A 22,765-nucleotide genomic window follows, 5' to 3' on the forward strand; every position below is an offset into this window, starting at 1 on the left:
TCTCTCTCTGTGTCTGTCTCTGTCTCTCTCTTTGTCTGTCTCTCTCTTTGTCTCTGTCTCTCTCTTTGTCTCTCTCTCTTTGTCTCTCTCTGTCTCTCTCTCTCTCTCTGTCTCTGTGTGTGTCTCTTTGTCTCTCTCTCTGTCTCTCACTCTCTGTCTCTCTCTTTGTCTCTCTTTGTCTCTCTCTCTCTTTGTCTCTTTGTCTCTCTCTTTGTCTCTCTCTTTGTCTCTCTCTCTCTCTGTCACACACACACACACACACACACACACAGAGACGCAGGCGCACACACACACACACACACACACACACACACACGAAACGACCCCACGCCTTGACCCAGACAAAGCAAACACCCACGACAAAGATGTTGGCGGCTCTCAATCGTGAGTCACATGACATCGGAGTTTTGCCAATCAGCTGGAAGGGATTCACTTTCTGTCTCTCTGTCTCTGTCTCTCAGTCTGTCTGTCTGTGTCATGTTTTAGTTTATTTTATTGTTATTGGCCGACTTGTATTGGAGTTGACAAACCGGAGACGCATACATCTGAAGCAAACAGACCGTCAAACACAAGTGGCTGTCTGGCTGGAGACTCGCCTCGGATCCGCGCAAGCATCACAGACTTGGGGTTGGTAGGAGGGAGGCCAAGGTGGTTGAGAGGGGAGGGAGGAGGGTGAGCACTTGGGAGACGGAGATAGGGGACGGGGTGAGAATGGGCGAGCGAGGTATTGATTTAATGCAAATGGCCACATGTGGTCGAGTGTTTCTGAGTATTAAGATGTGTGTTTGGCCCCCTCGCCCCGCCAGCTTTTTTTTTTAAATATATTTTTAAAAATAATATTTATAATAACGTGTCAGGGTTTCATAAAAGTCATAACCCCTTCTATGATACTTGTATTGTGTGTAGAAACAAGTCGGTCGCGTGCGCCGTCATTACCATTGACAAAGGCTCTTTCGATCAGTCTCGTACATCAGTAACGCACCTGTCCCCCAATCCCACACACACACATGCCCCTCTCCCCACCACAGCCAACACACTAACCCCCCGGCACACGCGCACGCACACGCACACACACACACACACACACGAACACACATACACGCGCGCGCGTACGCACATGCACCACCCACACTGTCATACAGGAGGTGCGCGAAGAGAATAGCCACCAGAGGAGACATGCTGATATTTGTCCAAGAAGGATGAATGAGGGGCATGTGTTGACGCTACATGACTGCATGTCCTTCGTTGGCAAGATGATTGTTTCCACTGCTGTTTGCAGATGGGAGGCGACACACACACACGCACACACACACACACACACACACACATACACACACACACACACACACACATACACACGCACACGCACACACACGCACACACACACACACACACACACACACACACTCTCTCTCTCTCTCTATATATATATATATATATATATATATATATATATATCTCACACTCGCACACACTCACACACACTCACTCACACACACTCACTCTCACTCACTCAAACACGCGCGCACGCAGCACGCATACGCGGACGCGTGCACAACCCAACATGTTCCCATACAAAGCAAAGGAAGTTAGTTTCCATTTGAGCTATATATATATATATAACGACTACAGTGATCGGCGTGTCAGTATGTTAGACAAAAATACTAAATTCTGTGAATGAGAAATAAAACTTTGACAGTATCCTGAATAACGACAACAAAAAACTGGGCTTACACGCGATTACGATGCACACAACAGGGAAGTGAAACATTCTTGCGCTAAATCAGTGACGGAAATGGCGAGACAGCAACGTCATTCCGCTGAGGACGTACTTCGACCTCTCTGGGCAAGAAGGAAGTAGGACAACAGATTCATCTGCCCATCCTTGTCGAGTGGAGGAATGTGTGCTTCCTTTTTTTCTCCTGTCTGTCTGGTGGTCTGTCGTCCATAGTTTCTACGTGATGTCAGTCAGGACCTCTGAATCCTGAGGAATCGTAAGTTCTGACTGCTGTGCAGCCTGTTCAGATTTTTTTTTTTCCAATCGTCAAATTTCCTCGATTTCAGATTGCAGTGATATTATTGGTTTTGCAGGAATTAAGTTTAAAATGACTTTCGTGAAAAAATACTTGAAATCTTGAAGTGGAGTATACTTTCAGACGAACTGTCAAAATGGGATGGGACTTAAGACTTCATTTTGACAAGCGTTTTGAACATGTTTTATCATAATTAAGAAGTGGGTTTTTGTTGTTGTTGTTGAAGGATTACTTTCCAGGCAAATCTTACATTACGTAGACAGACGACACTGACTGAGTAGGAAATTGTATCATTGATGAAAATTCCAGCCATGAACTGAAGTGAATGCAGTTATTTCTGAAAACGTCCACCAGGGTAGCATGTAGCCCCTGCATGCCGACCTGGTTTGACAGAAAAGTGTTGCATTGGGCAACTGGGAATGTAGAACAGTGCTACATAAGCGAACTGTGATTTTTTGATAATGGAAAAGGGGGTGTGGGGGTGAAGAAGGGTGTGTGTGTGTGTGTGTTGTTTTTTGTTTTTGATTCTCATGTTGTGGTCAAGTTCTTACATCGCCTGGGTCAGAGCGTGAGAGGTGGTAACACACAAAAACACCAACACGCTCTCAGACCCAAACAAAAAAAGTAGTTTTACCTGAGACAGGACAGATAAAAATGACATGAAATGCATGGATGTCGGTGGCCACAGGTGCTGACGGATGGACGGGTGGATGTGGGTGGTGGCAGGCTCCTCGATCCTTACCCCCCCACCCCCTCCCTCTCTCCCCAACAATGTTATTGGACTTGACAACACGGGAATCGCAGCGCCATCTGTGCAGCGGGCCCGTAGTGGGGCGCCACCTGGCTTTTGTGTGTGTGTGTGGGAGTCGTCGGTCGTGCCTTGGTGTTCTGGTTGTCCGGGATGTGTCGCTGCATTCCGGGGTGTTGCCTCAGCGTCCACGGTCCCTGTCAGCTTTGTTTTGGAAACAACCTTCCCTCCCTTGTTGGAGCTGTTCGAGGGGTGATCTTTGACGCTTGTTGTATGTTTTTATTTCATTTGGAGTTTGGCCTGTCTGAAGTGGACATTGAGAACGTGAGTGCCCACAGTGGTTGTCATTATCTTGAGGACTGTGTTTTTATTTTTTTTTAATTTAAATTATTTTTTTTATATTATGGTTTGAGTGTAAGATTTTAATGCAGCTGAGTTAGTAGTAGTGGTGGTAGTAGTTGCATTGTTTTGTGTGGATATTCTATTATGGATTGAATAGTAGGATAGTTAGTAGGAGTAGTGATGCTGGTTGTGGTCCAGGTCAGTTTTGTACTTTCATTGAACGTCTCATGTGTTTTGATATTGACTGAAAGAGTACTCTGTGCAGTATTTCATGATATGGTATGTTTTTATCAGAAAAATGTGAGAACTATATAGATAACGGATTAAACCCAGTCTGACCGCTGAAACAGTGGGTTTATAACAAACTTATAGTGCTAGGATTTCAAAGCCTGAACGAGTAGTTGATGGAATACCTGCCAGTTATGACAGGTTTCAGCAGTGCCCGATAAGCATGCTGGACGTTGTTGTTTTTAATCTTTTTTATTTTATGTTAACGCTTCCGCAAGGCAAAAAGGCAAAACTTATTTGTGTGACATTAATTCATTAAACCCGACGGGAAACTGTCACGAAGATTGCGAAATAGAATACGAAAGGTGGTCAACTGAATGTATTATTCCATATTGTGTGTGTCAGTGTTTGCCATAGTAATCACTGATGTTGGTAACAGTGACATAAATCGCTCATCTTGCCACTAACGTTTGTTTTGGGGGCTTGGGGTAGGAGAAGGCGTGCGTTTAGTGTGTGCGTGTGTACGAGTACGCCCGTGCACGTGCACCTTGTCTTTAAATGAGATCCTGTCTCTTGTCTTGCCTGTCTCGTGAGGCAGCCAACAACACATGTCTTATAACTGTTGGTTTGTGTGACATCAGTGGTGCGCGCGCGTGTGTGTGTGTGTGTGTGTGTGTGTGTGTGTGACACAGTGTGTGTGTGTGACACAGTGTGTGTGCTTTTTATGTTTATCTGTATTTTCTGTGGCTGATCTGCACTGTACGAATATGTGCCCGCGTACCTTCTGTTTCAGTTCAACATGTATAGGATGACACGCCTGCAGCGCGCGCACGCGCGCACATACATAGAAAGAGATAGGGGAGGGGAATAGAGAGAGCAGGATAAAAGCTGTATAAGCTTACTCTTTTACCCTCCGTAAAAAATCATTTTGACGACTTATGATTCTCTCTCTCTCTCTCTCTCTCTCTCTCTCCCGTCTGTCTGTCTCTCTTCTCTTCTCGTCTCGTCTCGTCTCTCCTCGTCTCGTGTCATCTTTCTGTACGTGTTGTGCATTCACGTGCATGAGATGAGGGGGTCCGTTGTGGGGGCAGGGGCAGGCGGAGCGAGGCAGGCGTCAGAGTCCGCCCCCACACACACACCACGTGCTGACTGTAGTGCAAGACAGTGGGTCACAAAGGCTCCGTGAGTCAGGGCCACGCCGCAAAGTTGCAGATGTCTCTCTCTGTGGATGACTCACTCCTGTTTTGTTCAGCTCCCCCCCCCCCCCCCTCCCCCACCTCCCCCTGACCTGATTTGATAAATCTTCAAGGGCTATCGGTTCGCACTTCTTTTTAAAGTTCGAACTTTTCGCATAGCGAAGGACGTTCCCGGTTCACCGTTTGCTTTGATCGGATGTGTAGCTGCTGAAGGTGATAGTGAGGGATGACAGTCATGATTCACGTGATGAGACATTTGTGTTAATCCACCGATGGAGGGGATGATTACAGAAAACTTTATCATTTCAATGAGAAATTGATTTGTGAACACAATACACGACAATCACTATCATTCAATGATAATGCGTACTCGAAAGTCATGAAATGCTTAACATGTCGCTTGAAAATTAACCACGCATGCAATAATGCCATACACAAGAAATGATCAGTCGTTGGATCGGCATATAATATTACACTGTAACGAAACATGCACACATAATATGCTCTCCAGCAGTACTATTAAGTTGTGATATAACGCACACATGATATACCCCAGCATACATTTTGTGGACATCGCATGTTCAGAGTTTGGAATGATGGTATAAACTCGATGACTGGTGCTGTATCGTGACTGAAACAGCAGGCGAGTATTTTCTCAGTGGTTGATGACGGCGACTTAGAAAAGATTTCCATTGATCAGACGAGAAAAAAAAAGTTTCCGAACAGTCATATTTTAGAACGGGGGGTCCTGGCAGAACGTCTGTTGTTCCGAGGGGGGTCCTGGCAGAACGTCTGTCGTTCCGAGGGGGGTCCTGGCAGAACGTCTCTCGTTCCGAGGGGGGTCCTGGCAGTACGTCTGTCGTTCCGAGGGGGGTCGTTACGAGGGGGGTCCTGGCTGTCTGAAGATGGGTGGAGACCTGGCTGTACGTCAGTCGTTCCGAGGGGGGTCTGGGTGGGAGGGATGGGCTGGTGAAGCTGATAATTTGTTGTGTGCTGGAATCGGACAACCCAGACGAACGATACACTTCATTTTTTGTCTGTCTGGCCTTCAGTTGGCGGAGTGTTATCGTGATGATGGTGGTTTTGTCGTTGGGTTCTTGGATCACTATATTAAAACGGTATGACTTTTCTTCTACATGAGGCAAAATACATGAAATACATACATCGCGAACATGATGATAAAATTCGCCTCACAGATCTGATCACTTTCCTGACTGTTTATGATTTCTTTTTGATGGTGATTTCTGTGACTGGCTTGCAGTTGCTATTGTGTATTCTTTTGTAAACGAATCTTTGGATCTTTTCTCCCTTCAGTGTGTGTAATTTGTTTCGCCGCTTTAATGCTTATTGCTTTGAATTGATATGATCTTCATGTATTCCATGTGTTACGTTTGGCAATAAGTTCTTGCCGCGCAGTTTTTTAACACTGTTGATACATGGACGCGTGTCTTTTGCCAAACTGGTGTTCAGTTTTGGGAATGCCTATTGTTTTTCGGAGGGTGGGGATGGGTCACGGGGGGTAGGAGGGCTCTGCAGGGACGGTGATAATTGGGGTGGGGTTTCGCAGTGAAGCTGATCAAAGCATGGCCGTAAATACAGCTGTTTATACTGCGCACACAGCTGTTACTGTGTGACAGTCGACACAGTGCGTTTGTTGCTGCGATTCTGTACTCCCTCTCTCTGTATGTGTGGGTGTGCGTGCGTGTAGGTGTGATCTATCTACATATACATAATTATGTATATATCTCTGCGCGCGCGTGCGCGTGTGTGTATGTTAGTTGGGACCGATCTAAATATACACGAGAGAGTGAACGTCTTTTTCCAGGTCAGGCTTAAGCTCACAACAGATCTGTCAGCTGCAGCAATTGAAAATTCCTATATTGCTACCTTTCTTTAGCGCAAGTTATCATGAAACGCGCAAATGAATATCTAATTGAATCTTTCTCATGTCTTTTCACCTCTGGCGAGTATCATTGACAAAGATAGATGATTTGGGTAGTGAGGGGGGGCGGGGGACGACAGGGTCGTCCCTCGGTTTAACGCCTATTGAATAGCTTGTTGGTCTGTCCAGAAATGTTGCTTTACGTTTTGCCTTTACACCCACTGTCATTTCCAGTTATCACAGTCCCTGAAGGAAGAACCCATGTTTAGAAACGTCGACACTTCTTATCGAAGTGAGTCTCATTTCACAACCTACACTTCCTTTAACAGACTTTCACCATTATTTGTCAATAGACTTAGCACCCATCTATAGTTTTATTGCCGTCCACAAAACATCGACAACTTCCCCTGCTCTGGAAGCATGAGAAAGCGGAACATTAATGCCACAGGGTCTTTATCTGTCGTCCTACGAATATCAGAGCCATTTTACCAACGGACGTGTGTTGGCACTGGCTGTTTGAGTGCCGCCTACCTTGGCCCGGACCTTCGGGAATTGCTCGTACACTTATTACATGTCCGGTGGCCGGATGGGGAAGACTGTGGGTCCAGTCTTCAGCAGGCGTCGTTGCCAGGCCACAAGGATGGGGGCATTTCCGGACTATGGGGATTCCCGTACTGGTTATTTTGGCGAGGTTTTATTTTACTTTTTTTCGGTGGTTTTTGTTTTTGTTTTTGTTTTTTTAACGTCAGCTTACTTTGTTTCGGTAGTAGGGTGAGACACGCACTACCTCGCTTAATTGGCCCCATGGACCCCCGGCCGCAAACCTGTTCAAGCATCAGTCACACACACCATTGCAACTCTCCCTGTCTCTCATTGTCTCTTTCTGCTTGTCTCTTTCTGTCCCTCTGTCTCCCCAAACTCTTCCCCCTCTCTGTCTCTCTCTGTCCCTCCGTCTCCCCAACTTCTTCGTCTCTCTCTGTCCCTCTGTCTCCCCAACCTCTTCTCCCTCTCTGTCTCTCTCTGTCCCTCTGTCTCCCCAACCTCTTCTCCCTCTCTGTCTCTCTCTGTCCCTCTGTCTCCCCAACTTCTTCTCCCTCTCTGTCTCCCTCTCTGTCACCTGGCCAGTCATGCAGGCATGAAAACTTGAACGGATATTTTGCGTTCCTGAATTTGGCTGCGTTCACCGGTTGTAATGTCGCTGGAGTAACATACACAGGGAAAAGACGTTAAAACCGCGACCTCAGTATATATATGTGCGTGTGTGTGTGTGTGTGTGTGGATATAATCTTGTACATTACGCGTTCACGGGCAGACACCTGTCACAACTGTTAGCATCATCTGACCAAAAAAAAAAAAAAGTGTCTGTCTGCATGTATATGTATATGTCTGTGTATATATATTTTGTCCAGAAATAGAAAGTGGATATGGTTCATATGAGAGAGCGGTTTGTTAGGGTTTTATCCTGCCACGTGTATCTTCTATACCACCCTCACTCCCAGCATGCCGCCTCCTGAACCGATGTTCGTCCTTAAAGATAGAGTTGGTCGATTTGTATACAGTATCGGAGCACGTCGACATACACGGGGTTTGTGTGGAGCTGGGTCATTTGAGGACTTTCGGATAAAAGTGGGCGGAGAGGTGGGAATGAGGTGGAGGGGGGGTGGGGGAGGACACTTCTGTACGTCTGTTGTTTGTGAGCTACATCTTTACATATTAAAAAAACAACAACACACACACCAAAAAACAAAGAAAGAAAAAAAAAACATAGCGGGGACGTTCACCCCAATCATATCCGACCTCCGTCTCGGGAACGGGGATTCTTGAGTCTGTCTGTCGTTTGTCTGTCTCCCTCCCTCCCCCCCCCCCCATCTCTCTCTGTGGATACTTTGTCAGCACGTCCCCCCTCCCAGTATTATCCCAGTGCAATGATGCCCATGGCCTGTATGCAATAAACAAAATTTAAAAAAATCAAAAAAAATCGTTCATTCATTCTCGTTAGATTGTTCGATACCTCGCCCATCTCAGTCTTCTTAACTATGAACTAATTCCTTAAATGCATGTTAGAATGCGTCAAAGCAGTAAATCACGGACGTCCTGATCGTCAGATCGATCAAATATTATTGCCAACAGCTCAGCCGATCGAAAAGGGGCGTTGTAAGGCTGGTCCTGTATCGATCATACATCAAACATATATTTTAATGAACGTACTGTCTGGCTTTTGGGGGGTGGGGGTGGGGTGGGGGGTTCTTTGCGCACGCGCGCATGCGTCTGTGTGTGTGTGTGCGTGCGCGCGCGCGTGTGTGTGTTTGTGTTTTTCTTTGGCGTCCACAAGCCGCGCCCTTGCCGAAGTGCTGAATTGATAAATGTGTATCTGTCTGTGAAATTAATTCTCCTGTAATTAGATAGACGAACCTACAATAATGAGCATGCTGCATGTATGTGAATATGAGTGTGTGTGTGTGTGTGTGTGTGTGTGTGTGTGTGTGTGTGCGTGCATGATATAAATATGTGTGTTGTTGCTGTAGCTATTTTACTCCGAAGACGGTTAAAAAAAAAATCAACTGGACATACCTTAACCCCCTCCCCCCTCCTCTCTTGCCCCCCTCCATACACCCCCCCCCCCCCACCCCACCCCCACCACCACCTTTGACACGTTGTTGTTGGTCCTCAGTGAAATTAACAACAATGGAATGTAGTCCTGGCCGCTTTGAAACGGACGAAAATAAAATGATGGCTGTGCCATATGGCATGCAGTTAGCAAATTTTTTTCCCTGTCGATCTGAAAATGAGATCGTAAAACAAAACGCCGGATCTGGCAATTGTTGTTCATACTGTCATACTTTGTGATGACTGTCAGTGTGTGGAAAGTGAGGGCTGGGGTGGGGTGGGGTGGGGTGAAGTGAGAGTGCAGAACAAAGTCCTGCTGTAGTCAGTTTCAGTGTGTCCACGTGCGTTGTTGTATGCGTGTGCTTGCCTTGCGTGTGTTAAGTGTGTGTGTGTGTGTGTGTGTGTGCGCGCGCGCTCGCTCGCGTGTGTGTGATAACAAAACCCCCGTCCCACATCGTCAGTTCCCCCCCTATAAACACTGTACGTGTCAGCAGTATTGTGTGTGGCACACTGCTTGCAATGGACTGGACGTGGCGTTTGTTATGGTGACAGCGCCGTGCTGCTGCAGCTGGTGTCATTCACGAAGCCTGCATGATACTGTTTGGGTGACCTGTCCCTAAACGAACAGCCCAACAAATTGAGAGGGACCTGTGCAGCCCAGCCCCCGAGTTTTTTTATAAGTTTCCTTCCAAGCGACTTGCACTCGCTTTTTATTGTGAGTGTTTTTTTTCTTCTGTTTGTGGGAACAGGGACATGAATAACGTTATCATTTCTGGGTCAACCAGCAGTCAAGATCTGATACCGATAGGCCGTATCGCTCGGAAAATAACAATAGATCCAGGGGTCAGCCAACGATCCATATTGTGGTTTGCCACGTACACACGTACACCGCTTGTCAAAAGAACACATGACCTTGAGCATCAAAAATGCAACGAACTAGTTGATGGGCGCGGTGCATAGAGGAGGCGGGGGTGGTTGGAGGGGAGGGGGGGGGGGCTGTAGGAAGGTTATCCTCAATATCCGCCGCAAAATCACCCTGTACACAAAAGCACGTGTACATAAAAAAAACACCCAAAACACCGAACATTTGGAGTATTAATGTGCACAATACATATGCCTCGTTCAGTCACAGCTGTCAGTGCCAAGTGCGAGGAGGAAAGAAATGAACACGCGCACAGACAATATATACGCATGCACGCAAACGCTCGCATGCACATAAACGCACGCGCGCGCGCACAAACACACACACACACACACACACACACACACACACACACACACGAACGCGCACAAACGCACCACACTCTGTTCTCAAACACTAAATAACTTTTCAGCAAACGCTTACTTATGCCATGCATGTTCAGCCCAGAACTTAAAAACAATTTCCGTTATTCGCAACAGTGACTCGTTGTCATATCCGGACATAGGAAATCATATGGTGCGATGCTGCATTGTGTAAACAGGAAATGAAGTAACGATACAGCGTTTGTGACGGTATTTCGAATTTCATCTGGTATCAAATAGCCTTGATTAAGATGTATATTATACTTGCTGTGGTTGCAGTTGTAGACACATTCATACGCATTATCTCTGCCGGATATGGATTGAAAATAAATGCACACGTTTCACGTGCATGGTTGGGTTGTTGACAGCGGGATCTGATTTACTTTGTTCGTTAATTTATCATTCCAGATTGTGCATTCAGGAGCACGCACGCAGGCGTTCGCGTACACACATACGCGCGCGCGCACACACACACACACACACACACACACACACACACACACACACACACACACACACAGAGGTACTGTGGGAAGTGGGAGGGGGGAGATACGCGCGTCTAGACATTGAAGAGACTGATAGTTATTTACTGCTGTTTTGGTTTTGTTTGTTTTCTTTCGTTTTTAAGTGTAGCGTTACACTTATGATACTGCCGTAGATAACTGTAACGTGATGGAGACAGTGGTGATCGAGGAGATGAGAGAGAGCGACTAACCCCTTGACTGGTGAATCTCGGTGAAATGCGATCATTGTGACATCCGTTTCACTGAACATATCCTGCTTCTGGTGAACACGTCATTGATGAACAGAGGCAATGTACTCCCGAAAGGAAGAAGTCCAGTAAAGATTTGTTACTGGCATCGCTGACCCATAAGCCGTGCAGTATCTCCTTGAAGTGACTTCATAACGAGCAGCCTTGTCAGCAGCAGTAAAGGGGTTAAGATGCTGCAGCACGTGGCGGGGTGTGCGTGCTGTCCGTTGACAAGTTCTCCGCACGCCTTGACCAACACGTTTCATCCTGCGATTAAAACTTGACCAGGTGGTATCGGCGTGTTGTCTTAGCCCGTCAGGATAATGACCAGCGACCTACTGAACGTGCGCCATGTTTGTTCATGAATCAAGCACACTGCCTACGTGCACTCTTCTCTTTGCGCGGCCGCCATCTTCCTTGTTCCTTCCGTTTTGTTGTCCCACTTTCGGTCTGTCTGTCTGTCCGTCTGACTCACTGGGGGCCAACTATACGGTCATATCACAAAATAACTGCGTAAATACCCATTATGATATCGTCAACTTAGTATGAAGTGTGAAGGATGAGAAATAGTGTGCTTTGACCTTTGCTGTTGTTTGCAAGAGAGTCCAAATTCGCATTCCTGTTGACAATGAACACTTATCAGTACAACACCGAACATGTGTGTGTCAGCGACCAAAACTGGTGTTGAGTTGTGGGCACTTGCCGAAGTGTTCACACCATTTATCATCTCTGATCCATCCCGTGGTTTCTTTTTCTTTTCTTTTTTTTAACTCTCTCCATACGAACGGCGAAAGAGACGACGTTAACAGCGTCTCACCCCAATTGCCACCATCAAAATATTGCAAGCGGAAGGCTCTTACACTGAATGTTGACAAAGAATACCACAATTCTGACGACGGAAGCTAAAGGTTGGGTCATTCAGACACCCACTGGACATCCGAGGGGTTTGTGTAGAGGAGAAGAGAGGACTGGCCGTACTGAGTGAGTTAATGCAGGTACTGTATCACGCGTATCGGTCATTCCCTCCCGTTCCCTCCCTTCGTCCACCCCCCCAACCCCTCCCTCCCCTTCTCTCTCTCTTTCTCTGAACAATTGAAGCGAAACAGAAACTGGACTGTCACTTTGTCATCATTTCCGAAGTCTTCTGACGCACCTGTGCGAGTCAAGAGATTGAAAAACGATGTCTCCATGTTTGGACCTGACCCCCAGCTGACAGTGTCAGGCAGGCAGGCAGCCCTGCCCGGCTTGAGAGCTAGAGAGAGAGGGGGAGGGCATAGAGGAGGAATGCCAGCAATGCGGGTCTATCCTAGCAGAAGTGTCCTGGCTGGTGAGTGATGGTCAAGTGTGTGGTGGACACCGCCGCTAAATTACCACTGTGAGGGTCAGCTGCCTGCTGAGACCAACAATCCCCATAAACGAGACCGACAGACACAGGGGGAACACTTTTTCACCCGTAAAACAGCACGAAGCTGCTGCTGTTGTACAGTAGTCACAGGGCTACCTCAGATCGAGAGCTTGAATGAAATGTTTCAGTAACAGTGGTGAGTTGCTGCAGACAGGAATTTGCTTTGGACAGTGTTTTATTTGAGAATATCAAATAATTATAAGTATTTTGAACTCGACAACAAGAAAATCATACAAAGTCCTGTTGCTATGTCCATGTGATGGACGTCTTTCTCTTGCCTTGTGTGGTTCTGTTGTGTGGGTGCTCAAGACGTTCTCAAATTAAAAGAACGCACATGGCCTCTAAAAACAACAACAACAAAAAAACACGAAAAAACCCCCCAAAACCCCTCAAAGTCCTGGCGACGATAAATGAAAGGTTTTGACACTTCCAGTAAGTGTTGCTCATCGGAATACCTGGCCAGCGTTGCAAGTGCTGGTTGTGTGCATGCTGGATGCCGAGATAGACGAGAAAAGGAAGCACAAAGAGCAGCTAACCTTCTCACGCCTTCTCCAACCAAAACGGGACTGTTATAGCACAGTCATCTTCAGACACAATTTACATTAAAATTATTGGATATATGTTGTATTGCAGTGAGATTTTGATGAAATCCCTTGGTTTGTCTCAGTACCCTCTGTTTCGGTTGTTGTGGGGGTGCTTGTTTTCATCCCATGCATGGCAGGCTATTTTTCTGTATCTTTTCATTTAACTGTGTGTCAGCTGGTGGGAAGCTCAGCAAGCAGCACTGGCTTGAAGTGAAACCTAACAAAAAACATCTGCTTTTGTTTAGCAGTCGAGTTTCGTTGTTCACTTCGCCCTGACTTAAATCTTTTTTCTTTTTCTTTTTTTAAACTTTGATTGCGCTGTTGACGGGAATGCTCGTCAGTACAGGGCTGTCACTGTGGCACAGGTTACCAATTAGGGTGTCAGTCACCGTTATTTATCTACACTTCTTCCTCCTGGTGATTACATTACCTGGGTTTCGCAAAATCAACACTTAAGAGCACACAAGAAAGTAGAAATTGCACTTGGAATACATCTCATTGCTGATCTGTCGGTCAAACGACAGTGGGTTAGATCTTGCGTGGTCAGATGTGAAATTCTTCAGACCATAGTCTGAAATCAAGCAGAAAGATGATTTAGAAAGTAAGCACACTTGTACATGTGACTGTAGAGGTGTGATATTTTGTGTCCGACTATGGCCATCAGAACAGCAGAAGAGGCAACTGCTCTTTTGGCTATCTGGGCTGGAATTTTGAATTGAGCAGAGAGTGTATCGCCCAGTATACATCCCCACTCTCAGCTAAGAGGGCTTTAGGACAGTGGGTGTTGAGACTGTCCCCAAAGGCCACCTAGCCCCCGCCCCCCCCCCCCCCCAGGCCCCTCCCTCTCCAAGGCTGCAGCATTAAGAGCCAGTGCATTCTTAAGAGATAATGTAGTGTTTTCAGACTGAAACCGACATCCTCGATCTCATCCCAGGTTCTTGTTTTTCTTGTTCTTTCAGACGGACGCGTGAAGGCGAGCTAGCCAGCTAATCCCCAAAGCCAAAACAACCCCCCCACAACCCCACAAAAAAGGGACCAGCACCACCAACCACCACCTTCACCACAAAAGATGGGAGGCAAGAGCAGCAAGCAGAAGAAGAGCAAGAAGGAGAACGGCGAGAACGGCGGTGCCACAGAGAACAACGCCTCCGCCGAGAACACGGCCCCCCCGGCCCAGAACGGAGAGGCCCCAGCAGCGGAGGGCGAGGACAGCACTAAGGCTGCTAGCGGTGACAGTACCACTGCCGCCCCGGCCGCCGGGGGAGAGGACGGTGCCGCTAGCCAGGAGCAAGGGGAGGAGAAGAAGGCTGAGGAGAACGGGCAGGGAGGAGAGGGGGAGGCGGCCACCAAAGAAACGCCGGCGGCCGAGGATGCTGCGGCTGAGGATGGAGGTGGTGGGAAAGAGGTGAGTTGTGTGTGTTATGTTGTGCTGTCGTTGTGTGGGTGTGTGTGTATGCTGGGGGAGGGGGGTATGGGTGTTGTTAGTATGTGCGTGGTTCTGTTTGTGTGTGGTCTTATTATTTTGTGGGTGTGTGTGGGACAGTGGTTGAAAGGAACACGTGTGTGGGGAAGGGGGGGGTGGTGGTGGTTGAAAGGGACGTGTGTGTGTGATTTGCCATTGGCAGGAAGTGTTGCTTTGACATATTGTTTTATTGTCCGATTTTCCCTTCATTGTCTGTGTGTGTGTGTGTGTGTTTTGTCTTCTTTTTATTGTACATATTCCTTTTTTTCATTTAAAAAAAATATCCCACAGAGCTGGATTTGGGGGGAAAAGCATTACCCAGATCTGATTACCCTGATGAGTACATGTTTTGCTGACACATGGTTTCGCTATGGGCAGGCCCCCAAAGAGGAGACACCAGCAGCAGCGGCAGCAGAGGCTCCAGCCCCGGCCCCAGAGGAGAAGAAAGAGGAGGAGCCCGCCGCCCAGGCCCAAGAAGAGACGCCGGCAGCCCCAGCAGAGGAGGCACCAGTCAAGGCAGAGGAGGCCCCAGCACCTGTAGAGGAGACGCCAGCAGCACCTGCAGTGGAGGAAACACCTGCAGTGGAAGAGACACCTGCAGCACCTGCAGTGGAAGAGACACCTGCAGCACCTGCTGAAGAGACACCTGCAGCGGAAGAGACGCCGGCAGCCCCTGCCGAAGAGCCACCAGCTCCGCCTGCTGAGGAGGCGGCGCCTGTGGAACCCCCGCCAGAGGAGCCTGCCCCGGCCCCTGAGGCCGAGGCCCCTGCTGCCCCAGCGGAGGAAGAGAAGGAGGTGGCCCCCCCTGTGGAGGATGTTGCAGAGACGGCGGACACTGGTGCTGCTGACAGCGGGGATGCTGGAGAGACAGCTCCAAGTCAGGTCAGTCCCTCCCTCCCTCCCTTGACTTCCCATCTCCAGGCAGTGCTGCCCCTTTTCCCATCATGATTGCCTGCTCACGCTTCCCAGGAAAAGGGAGCTTTTGGTGTATACTATGAAACGTTATACGCTCTAAAACACACATGCATCAAGTACACCTTACATACAAGTGTGCATGCACACATCCACTCATACACTCATGCACGCACGCGCATGCACACACACACACAAAGACCAGCAGAAGTGTTCAGTCAGTTTCCCTGTCCTGTGTGCAGGAGACAGAGGACCCTGGCAACAATGTGCACAAGGCAGAATTCACGTGGGAGGAGGGGGGCGAGACCGTGCTGGTCAGTGGCTCCTTCAACGACTGGGGGGAGAAGATTGCCCTGGTCAAGACGTAAGTCCTGGGGTCAGACCCCCCCACGGGGGGCTTGTCTGTATTCATTTATTTCCTTGTTTCTTCATCTGTTTAAAAAGATATGTTTATGTGCTTATTTGTTTGTTTATTCGAGTAATTGTTTGTTTAGTCTTTTCCGGTTTTTCCACTTTCTTATGGAACTGATATTCATAGTTTTTTTAGCCCTAATGCTGATCTGGTCATATAAGCAACCAAACTCATTTATCTGCTATTTTTTTTTTTTTTTTTTACATACTCAAACTTTGCATAAACAGAACTTTGCTGATTACTATTTAGTATATTTTCTGTTCTTTTTTTTTTTTTTTAGTTTATTTTGGCAGTATTGTTGTGCTTGCAAACATGTCTCTCTGTGTGTTTTTGTCACCAGCTATTGTTCCAATTTAACAAGGTACAAGATGTGTAGCTACACTGTTTATCAGGCGTCAGCAATAAAGGGGTCGTGCTTCCCGACTCCATTTCAGCCCTGCTTTATGGAGCAAGTATTAACCAGCTTTGGTTGCATGTTTTGCGCATGTGCATCTGTACATTGATGCATGTCGCATCCATAGTCCCATTCTCATGGACATGTGTTCTCACATTTACGTTAATTGTAAGCTGTCAGCTAATTGGAGCACAAAGGTGTGTGTGTGTGTGTACACGTGGTTGGGTTATATGTGCCAACTCGATTTGGATAATATGAGGTTAGATAAGATACATCTTTCTGTGTGTAGATGCACAGAAATTTGTCTTTTGGCTCGAGTACATATAACATAAAGCACATCAAGCACAATCACTTTTAGAATGGTACTGAATTTTCAAAGTCCAACAGGAAGTGCTTTGTTATTGACTTTGTGAGAATTATGTCATCCTTTAACAGAAAAACATTTGTGAAAAGTTTCAAACTGAAGACAAAAAAACACAAGAGCACAGAAAGCTGTCCATGAATCGGAGTGTGGAAGGCCAGGGAACAAGCATTTGGTTTTTTCATCCTGATGAACACGGTGGGAGAAAATATATGGCTGATGCCAGCACCATAGTAAATGAAAAAAAGAAAAAAAAATCTGACTGTTATTATGAAGGCATTTGAACATAATCTTGCAAGGGGAAGGAATTCTGAAAAATCGATGTCTCCACACACATACAGGTGGTGATTGTAGACATCTCATTAAAGTTTAAGTTTTCGTCTTTGGATGTACTCATGAAAAGAGGAAAAACAAATAGCAAATATACCAAGGGGAGGGGTTGAACAGTAAGCTGAGGGAAACTGAAAAATACTTGCGTGTTTCATTGCTGACGACTTCCCCTCGTCGTCTGGAGTAAGGGAGGCAACTTTTCATTTTTTTTGGTTTTGTACAATGGTGATTCCCCTTGCACCGATCGTCAACCGCAGTGCCCTCATTTGCTATGCATGATTCATTTAGGTCTGTGTTTGTGCTCCGTAAACCCAAGTGTGTGTGTGTGTGTGTGTGTGTGTGTGTGTGTGTGTGTGTACTGCAATGTGGTAATGTGGATTGTTTTGTATTGTGGGGACAGTGCAGTTTATCAAAGTGTCTGTTCAAAAATATCTGGCAGCATATGTAATCATGCATATCGTTCTTTTTTTCTATTTTCTCTTTATTTAGATACTTGTTCTAAAGTATCTGGCAGTGCTTGTAACCTTGCGTCTCACTATCAAATGTTTCAGCGGCGATGTGTTTTCCGCCACCATTGATCTTCCCAAAGGGGAGTACCTCTACAAGTACATTGTGGATGAACAGTGGCTCATCAACAAAAACCAGGTGAGCTTACCATGGACATCAGTGTTGTTCTTGATAGAGGTTGTGATGTCTCTTTTACAGTTGTGAACGTTATGAATTTATTCAGCTATGATAGCAGCAGAGGTGACCAAAGTCAATTTTTTTGTTTTCAAAATGGACAAATAGTAGAGTGGTAACTCTCTCCATTCACAAGGTACAAAAGAAGTAGTGTGTGGGTTTGTTCCAATGTACCTTTTATTTACCTGTGTGCTAGCTGAATAGGTAGCGTAAGCAGCACTGACTTGAATTGTGTACCTTGTGAATGGAGAGAGTTACCGCTCTTTACTATTTGTTAATCATTTCATCTCCTGGCCTCATTATTTGTTAATTTTAAAATGGACAATAAAGACGTTTTGTTGATGTTGTGTTGTGATTGGATATAGTTTGGTTGTTGAACAGTTGTTTTTTGTCGCTGATTTTTGTTTTTCTGCAGAAGCTGAAAGCATTTCAGGAGCTGAATGTAGAAGTGTAGTTCCAGATCTGATGTCCACACATTTGCAAAGAAATCCATTTTCTACTGTCCTATTTCTACTTTATGGAAGATGCCATTTCATGTAGTCATTGTACACACACACAGAGGTTCACTTGTGTGCTGCACATGCAGGTTTATGTATGCACGCACACACACACACACACACACACACACACAATGTGCACACATCTGCATGCACAGGCAAGACTTCTAACATACCACAAAGGAAGGGGAAGAATCACTCAGGGAATGTGTGTGCATATAGGCACATACATACAGTGCACCTTATATTTGTAGTATTATTTAATTGAAGCTTCTCTCATTCTTTTATTTAATATATTTTTCACTGTAAACTATTTTCAACAGTGAGTCTGCTCTGTTGCAACAGTAATGTTCATTTTGCCAAAGTTTAGAATTTGTATTCAAAGTTACATTTTTAAAACAGACACGGGAAGAGAATTTGAGGCTACCTTTATCACATACCAGAGTTTTTTTGTTTTTGTTTTTACTTAGATTACCTATAGCTTAGCATGTACCTGGAAAAAAAGAGAGCAAGAGAGAGAGTGAGTTTGGTGTCTTTGTGGAGAAAATGCTTGCTTTCACTGGATTTGTGTAAAGCTGTTAGTGGCGAAGTGAATTGAACATTTACATCACTGACCCTCAAGTATCCATCTGAAATGTGATTGACCAAGACCTTTTCATTTTCATGATGTGGCATTTCTGTTTACTTGGTTAACTTTGTCCATAGCCAACCAAGTCGGACGACAATGGGCAAGAGAACAATGTCATCATGGTGGCATAAACGGCCAGCAGAGAGAGAGAGGAGGAGGAGCAGGAGGAAGAGGCTGAAAGCGACTTGGTGGTTGCCCCCGGGCCAGAAGCCAGCATGTTCCGTTTGTCTGCAGGTGGTGCCACTCCGGTGTGCTGGTGCCTCCCACAGTCCGGCCTTGCCTGGCTCCACATGCATTGTGCAGCATCCAGTGTTCGTCGAATGGCTGCGTTGTTCAACTGTGTGTGAAAGTTACCCTCTTTTTTTTTTTTTTATTCTCCAAAGTGGTTATGTTACATACTTATGCTGTATTTCTTTTTCTGTTTTTTTTTTCTCTCCTTCCTTTCATTACTCGCTCATCTTTCCTATGCAAATGATGGCATAAGGAATATGGTGCAAATGCATTTCTTAGTGGACTTGAACAGATTGTTGCTCTTGTCAGGCGGTTTAGTGTTGGTGGCATCTGTTTGGTTTTTTATTTTATTTTATTTTTTTTTTGTATTTGTAATACGCACATTTTTGTTGAGTGTCCTGTACAGAGACAATGTTATATTTATTATAACTGCTTGTAAGGTGGTCATTGTAACAGGCAGCCAGAGAAAAGGGGTCACTGGGAGGGAGGAGAAGGGGGGTGGAGAAATGTCCAGAAAGGAAGATTGTTTGGGCTTCTGAAAAATGCCTTGGAGTGTGACACTGACCAGGTCATGGGTCAGATCAGTTGTTGTTACCAAGTAACAAGTCAGATAGGTTGTTGGTTGTCTTTGGATGAGTAACTTTACATTTGACCAAAACTCCTTGCAGTAAATTGTGTATGGAAAAGAGCTCTTCAGTGTTTAGGAACTTTACAATTGATGAAAGCTTCTTGCAATAAATTGTATGGAAAGAGAGCTCTTCGATGATTTTTTTTTTCTCAATCTCAGCATACACAGACATAACAAAATCACCCAAAATTGTTGAGCTAAAATTATCTTTACACACGCCTTTCATTAATGAAAGAGATGTGAACCATTTTATTGTACAGCCAAGGGAAATGAATGGAATACTTCGCTAAATTTTGGTAGTGGCTCGATGTTTGCAGCTGATGTATGTAAGCAACCGAAGGATGTGTATTACATGTTGTATAGACCTTCGGAAGGGGAAGCTTCGAAGTGAACTTGCTTTGACTAGGATTAACACAGATGCTAATATGAAACTCCAAAGGACCCAGTCCTGTCTGTGCATGTGTGTGATTATGTCTGAATGTTGTTTTTTGGTTTTTTTTTAATAAGTGGTCCAGTGGAAACAGTAATGTCCAAGCTCAGCCTTTTATAATAGATTTTTAAATCGAGGAGCAGTGGGATCAAGTGAACAAATCTATTTTCATTGGTTTATTCATGAAATGCTTATGTTTTTCCATTCAACTTTGGTTTGGTTTTTTTTTTCTATGAAGAGACGATCTGTATACTGTAGGAATTAAAAGTATTTTTCATTATTTTTTGGCCCACTTTCAAAATGTATTGATGTATGAGCTGTAATCATGGTGTGAATGATTGAATGTTAATGTTTACATTGTAGAGAGTTTGATGTAGAGTTTCTTGGGCTGAAGTCCACAGCATAGTCATTTGTTCTGATACAGAGACTGAAACATTGCCAGCGACAGTGTATAACAAAATGACTGGAAAGGTTGAACCAAACATGGTAAAGCCACCTTTTGGGCTGAAGGCAGAAAGGGACTGGCGTGTTGACAAGGGATCATGATACATTTCAAAACGGGACCCAAGCCCTGAACAACGCCTTCATGGCTTTTTGACAGTTGGTCGTTTAAACTCAACTTCAGATTTCAAAACTGGAAATGCCATCAGTGTATACCATCAGTTGGCAGTCCAGTTGTGTGTACTGTCATCTTTCGATAAGAACACTGTCTCTTTGTTCAAATACCTATATTCAAACAATGACCACGGTTCTGCAATCAAAGAAAAGAAAAGAGAACAGAGAAACTGACTAATTGATGTGCACATATTGCCCAGTTAAACGAAATAATCATCATAATGATGCCATGCATTGAAAGGAAAAAGAAGAACCGAGAAACCGACTTATTGATGTGCACGTATTATCCAGTTAAACGTGAAAGACAATCATCCAGTCAAATACGAAAGAATAATCATAAGGATGCCATGTATCGAAAGGAGCTTAATATCCTATACAACTAATACTACGATTAAATCACGGAATAGAACTCACAGATAAATAAAGATGAATGATCGTTTAGAACTACCATATTGACGTTACGTAGTAACCAGTCTCAAGGAGTAGCTTCCCTTGGCTAAACTGTCTATTTACATAAAGAAACAAAAATGAATCATAATCCGTTAATCTTTAGGTGGTTGACCTTCTCTTCAACCCCTTGACACACATGTGTTGTATTCTATTCACAATGACAGTGGACATGGCATGACATGAACATGGTATCTGCCTGCAGCTGATTTCTGGTCCACACCTGTCACTTGATAATGGCAAGCACACTAAGTACACAGTCTTTCAGTGATGCAGAGGGATGTTGTATTTTTCTAACAGCCATTTCAATCTTTGAAAAAACATCTGTGCACTCATATCTTGCGAAATGTGCCTGGAATGAGGTGTGAAAGGTAAAAAACGAATGGACTAACCAAATTCCCATTCTAGTCAAGTTATGTTGGGTTTTTTTAAATTTTTTTTATATATATATATATACACTTGTAGATATCCTGAACTCATCATGTCCATGTTCGCACTCCCCTTGCCTGTACATTTGTGCAAAGGGACCAATGTTTTTTCCTGGTGGGGTTCATTTTCATTTCAAAGTGGTCCACTTTGATCGGCGCCAGTCATGTAAAAAAAAGAAAAAAAGAAAAAAAAAGAAGTCCAAAATGTGTTGAAGACAATGTAGGACCCAGTAGGATAAAATGAAATGGGCATTTCACAAACCAGTGCTGGGAAGCAATGGATGCACAAAAAAGTATCTTTCAGACTTAGGAGATGACAACATTTTGTTACTGACGGTCGTGAAATAAGGCTGGAAGGGACAGTAGTTGCCTTGGAGCATCACCTATTGCTTCCCATCCCTCCCCCCCAGAATGCCAAAATCGTTTCTACCTTTTGATGCTTGGACACAATCTAGTGATTTATGCGTTAAGACCATGAAGATTTGAAAACTTGCTTTGTAAAACGATGCAGATATGGAATTGGTGGACATGAAGGTGGAGGGGACTTGGGACTTGCATTTAGTGGAGAAGAACACTGGTTGATAGATCAAATCCCCTCACCCACAAGAACGTTACAGTGGCAGAATTTCCCCAAAGATGTTGAGTTTTAAATGAATCGTCTACTTAGTCTGTACAAAGCCCATCATCAACAAGTCAGAATTACATTTTAAAGTTATTTTAATTTTGTAAATGTCAAAAGCGTTTGTTGTACAGTGTGTCTGAGAATGGTTTCTTCTTTGTGTGTTGTTTCTTTCTTACTCTTTTTGATCAGAATAAAGACAATTTGCTCAGCTCAGTCATGGCCTTAGTGATGTGAGAACTGGGGTGAAAAGGTGTGGCAAATGGGGGGATGGTGGTGATGGTCTGCCTTGGTTAAACCCATTCTTCTTCATCTTCTTCATCTTCTTCGTCATCTTCTTTGTCATGAACTTTTCAGAGTCGCTGAAAAGCACCACAGGAACAGTTGACACAATTCCTCAGGTCTGTCAGTTGTGTTAACCCATCACTTATACACATAATTCTTCCTGTCCCACTCTTTCGTCTTATTTACAATTCCACAAAAAATATCACCATGGTTATGACGGGTTAAAAGATTGTGAATACAGAATTCCAACTATCTACATTGGGTCAAAATATTTTGTCTGAACAGAGATTTTAAACGAGTCCAGTTAGAAAAAAATGTCCAATGTACCTGCAGATTTCTGGGACG

General features: G+C 45.0%; 1 protein-coding gene across 10 annotated transcripts in view; it reads left to right on the forward strand.

Moving 5' to 3' along the window:
* The window catches only part of LOC143296512 (uncharacterized), a 116,245-nt gene extending 93,894 nt beyond the window's left edge, over nucleotides 1-22,351 (forward strand). For 7 of the 10 annotated variants that reach the window (XM_076608489.1, XM_076608495.1, XM_076608491.1 and 4 more), the window contains 5 exons: nucleotides 14,020-14,465; nucleotides 14,901-15,404; nucleotides 15,677-15,798; nucleotides 17,483-17,576; nucleotides 18,815-22,351. In XM_076608489.1, the coding sequence (XP_076464604.1) occupies nucleotides 14,130-14,465; nucleotides 14,901-15,404; nucleotides 15,677-15,798; nucleotides 17,483-17,576; nucleotides 18,815-18,868 (1,110 nt within the window). In that variant the 5' untranslated portion in view covers nucleotides 14,020-14,129 and the 3' untranslated portion in view covers nucleotides 18,869-22,351. Of the gene's footprint in view, nucleotides 1-1,855; nucleotides 1,995-2,896; nucleotides 3,106-11,715; nucleotides 12,067-14,019; nucleotides 14,466-14,900; nucleotides 15,405-15,676; nucleotides 15,799-17,482; nucleotides 17,577-18,814 lie in introns of those variants that run through there. The other 3 variants (XM_076608498.1, XM_076608496.1, XM_076608499.1) reach the window with 3 other exon arrangements.
* The last annotated feature ends 414 nt before the right edge of the window (nucleotides 22,352-22,765 follow it).

Source organism: Babylonia areolata, chromosome 21 (assembly GCF_041734735.1).
Source record: "Babylonia areolata isolate BAREFJ2019XMU chromosome 21, ASM4173473v1, whole genome shotgun sequence".
NCBI lineage: Eukaryota > Metazoa > Mollusca > Gastropoda > Neogastropoda > Buccinidae > Babylonia > Babylonia areolata.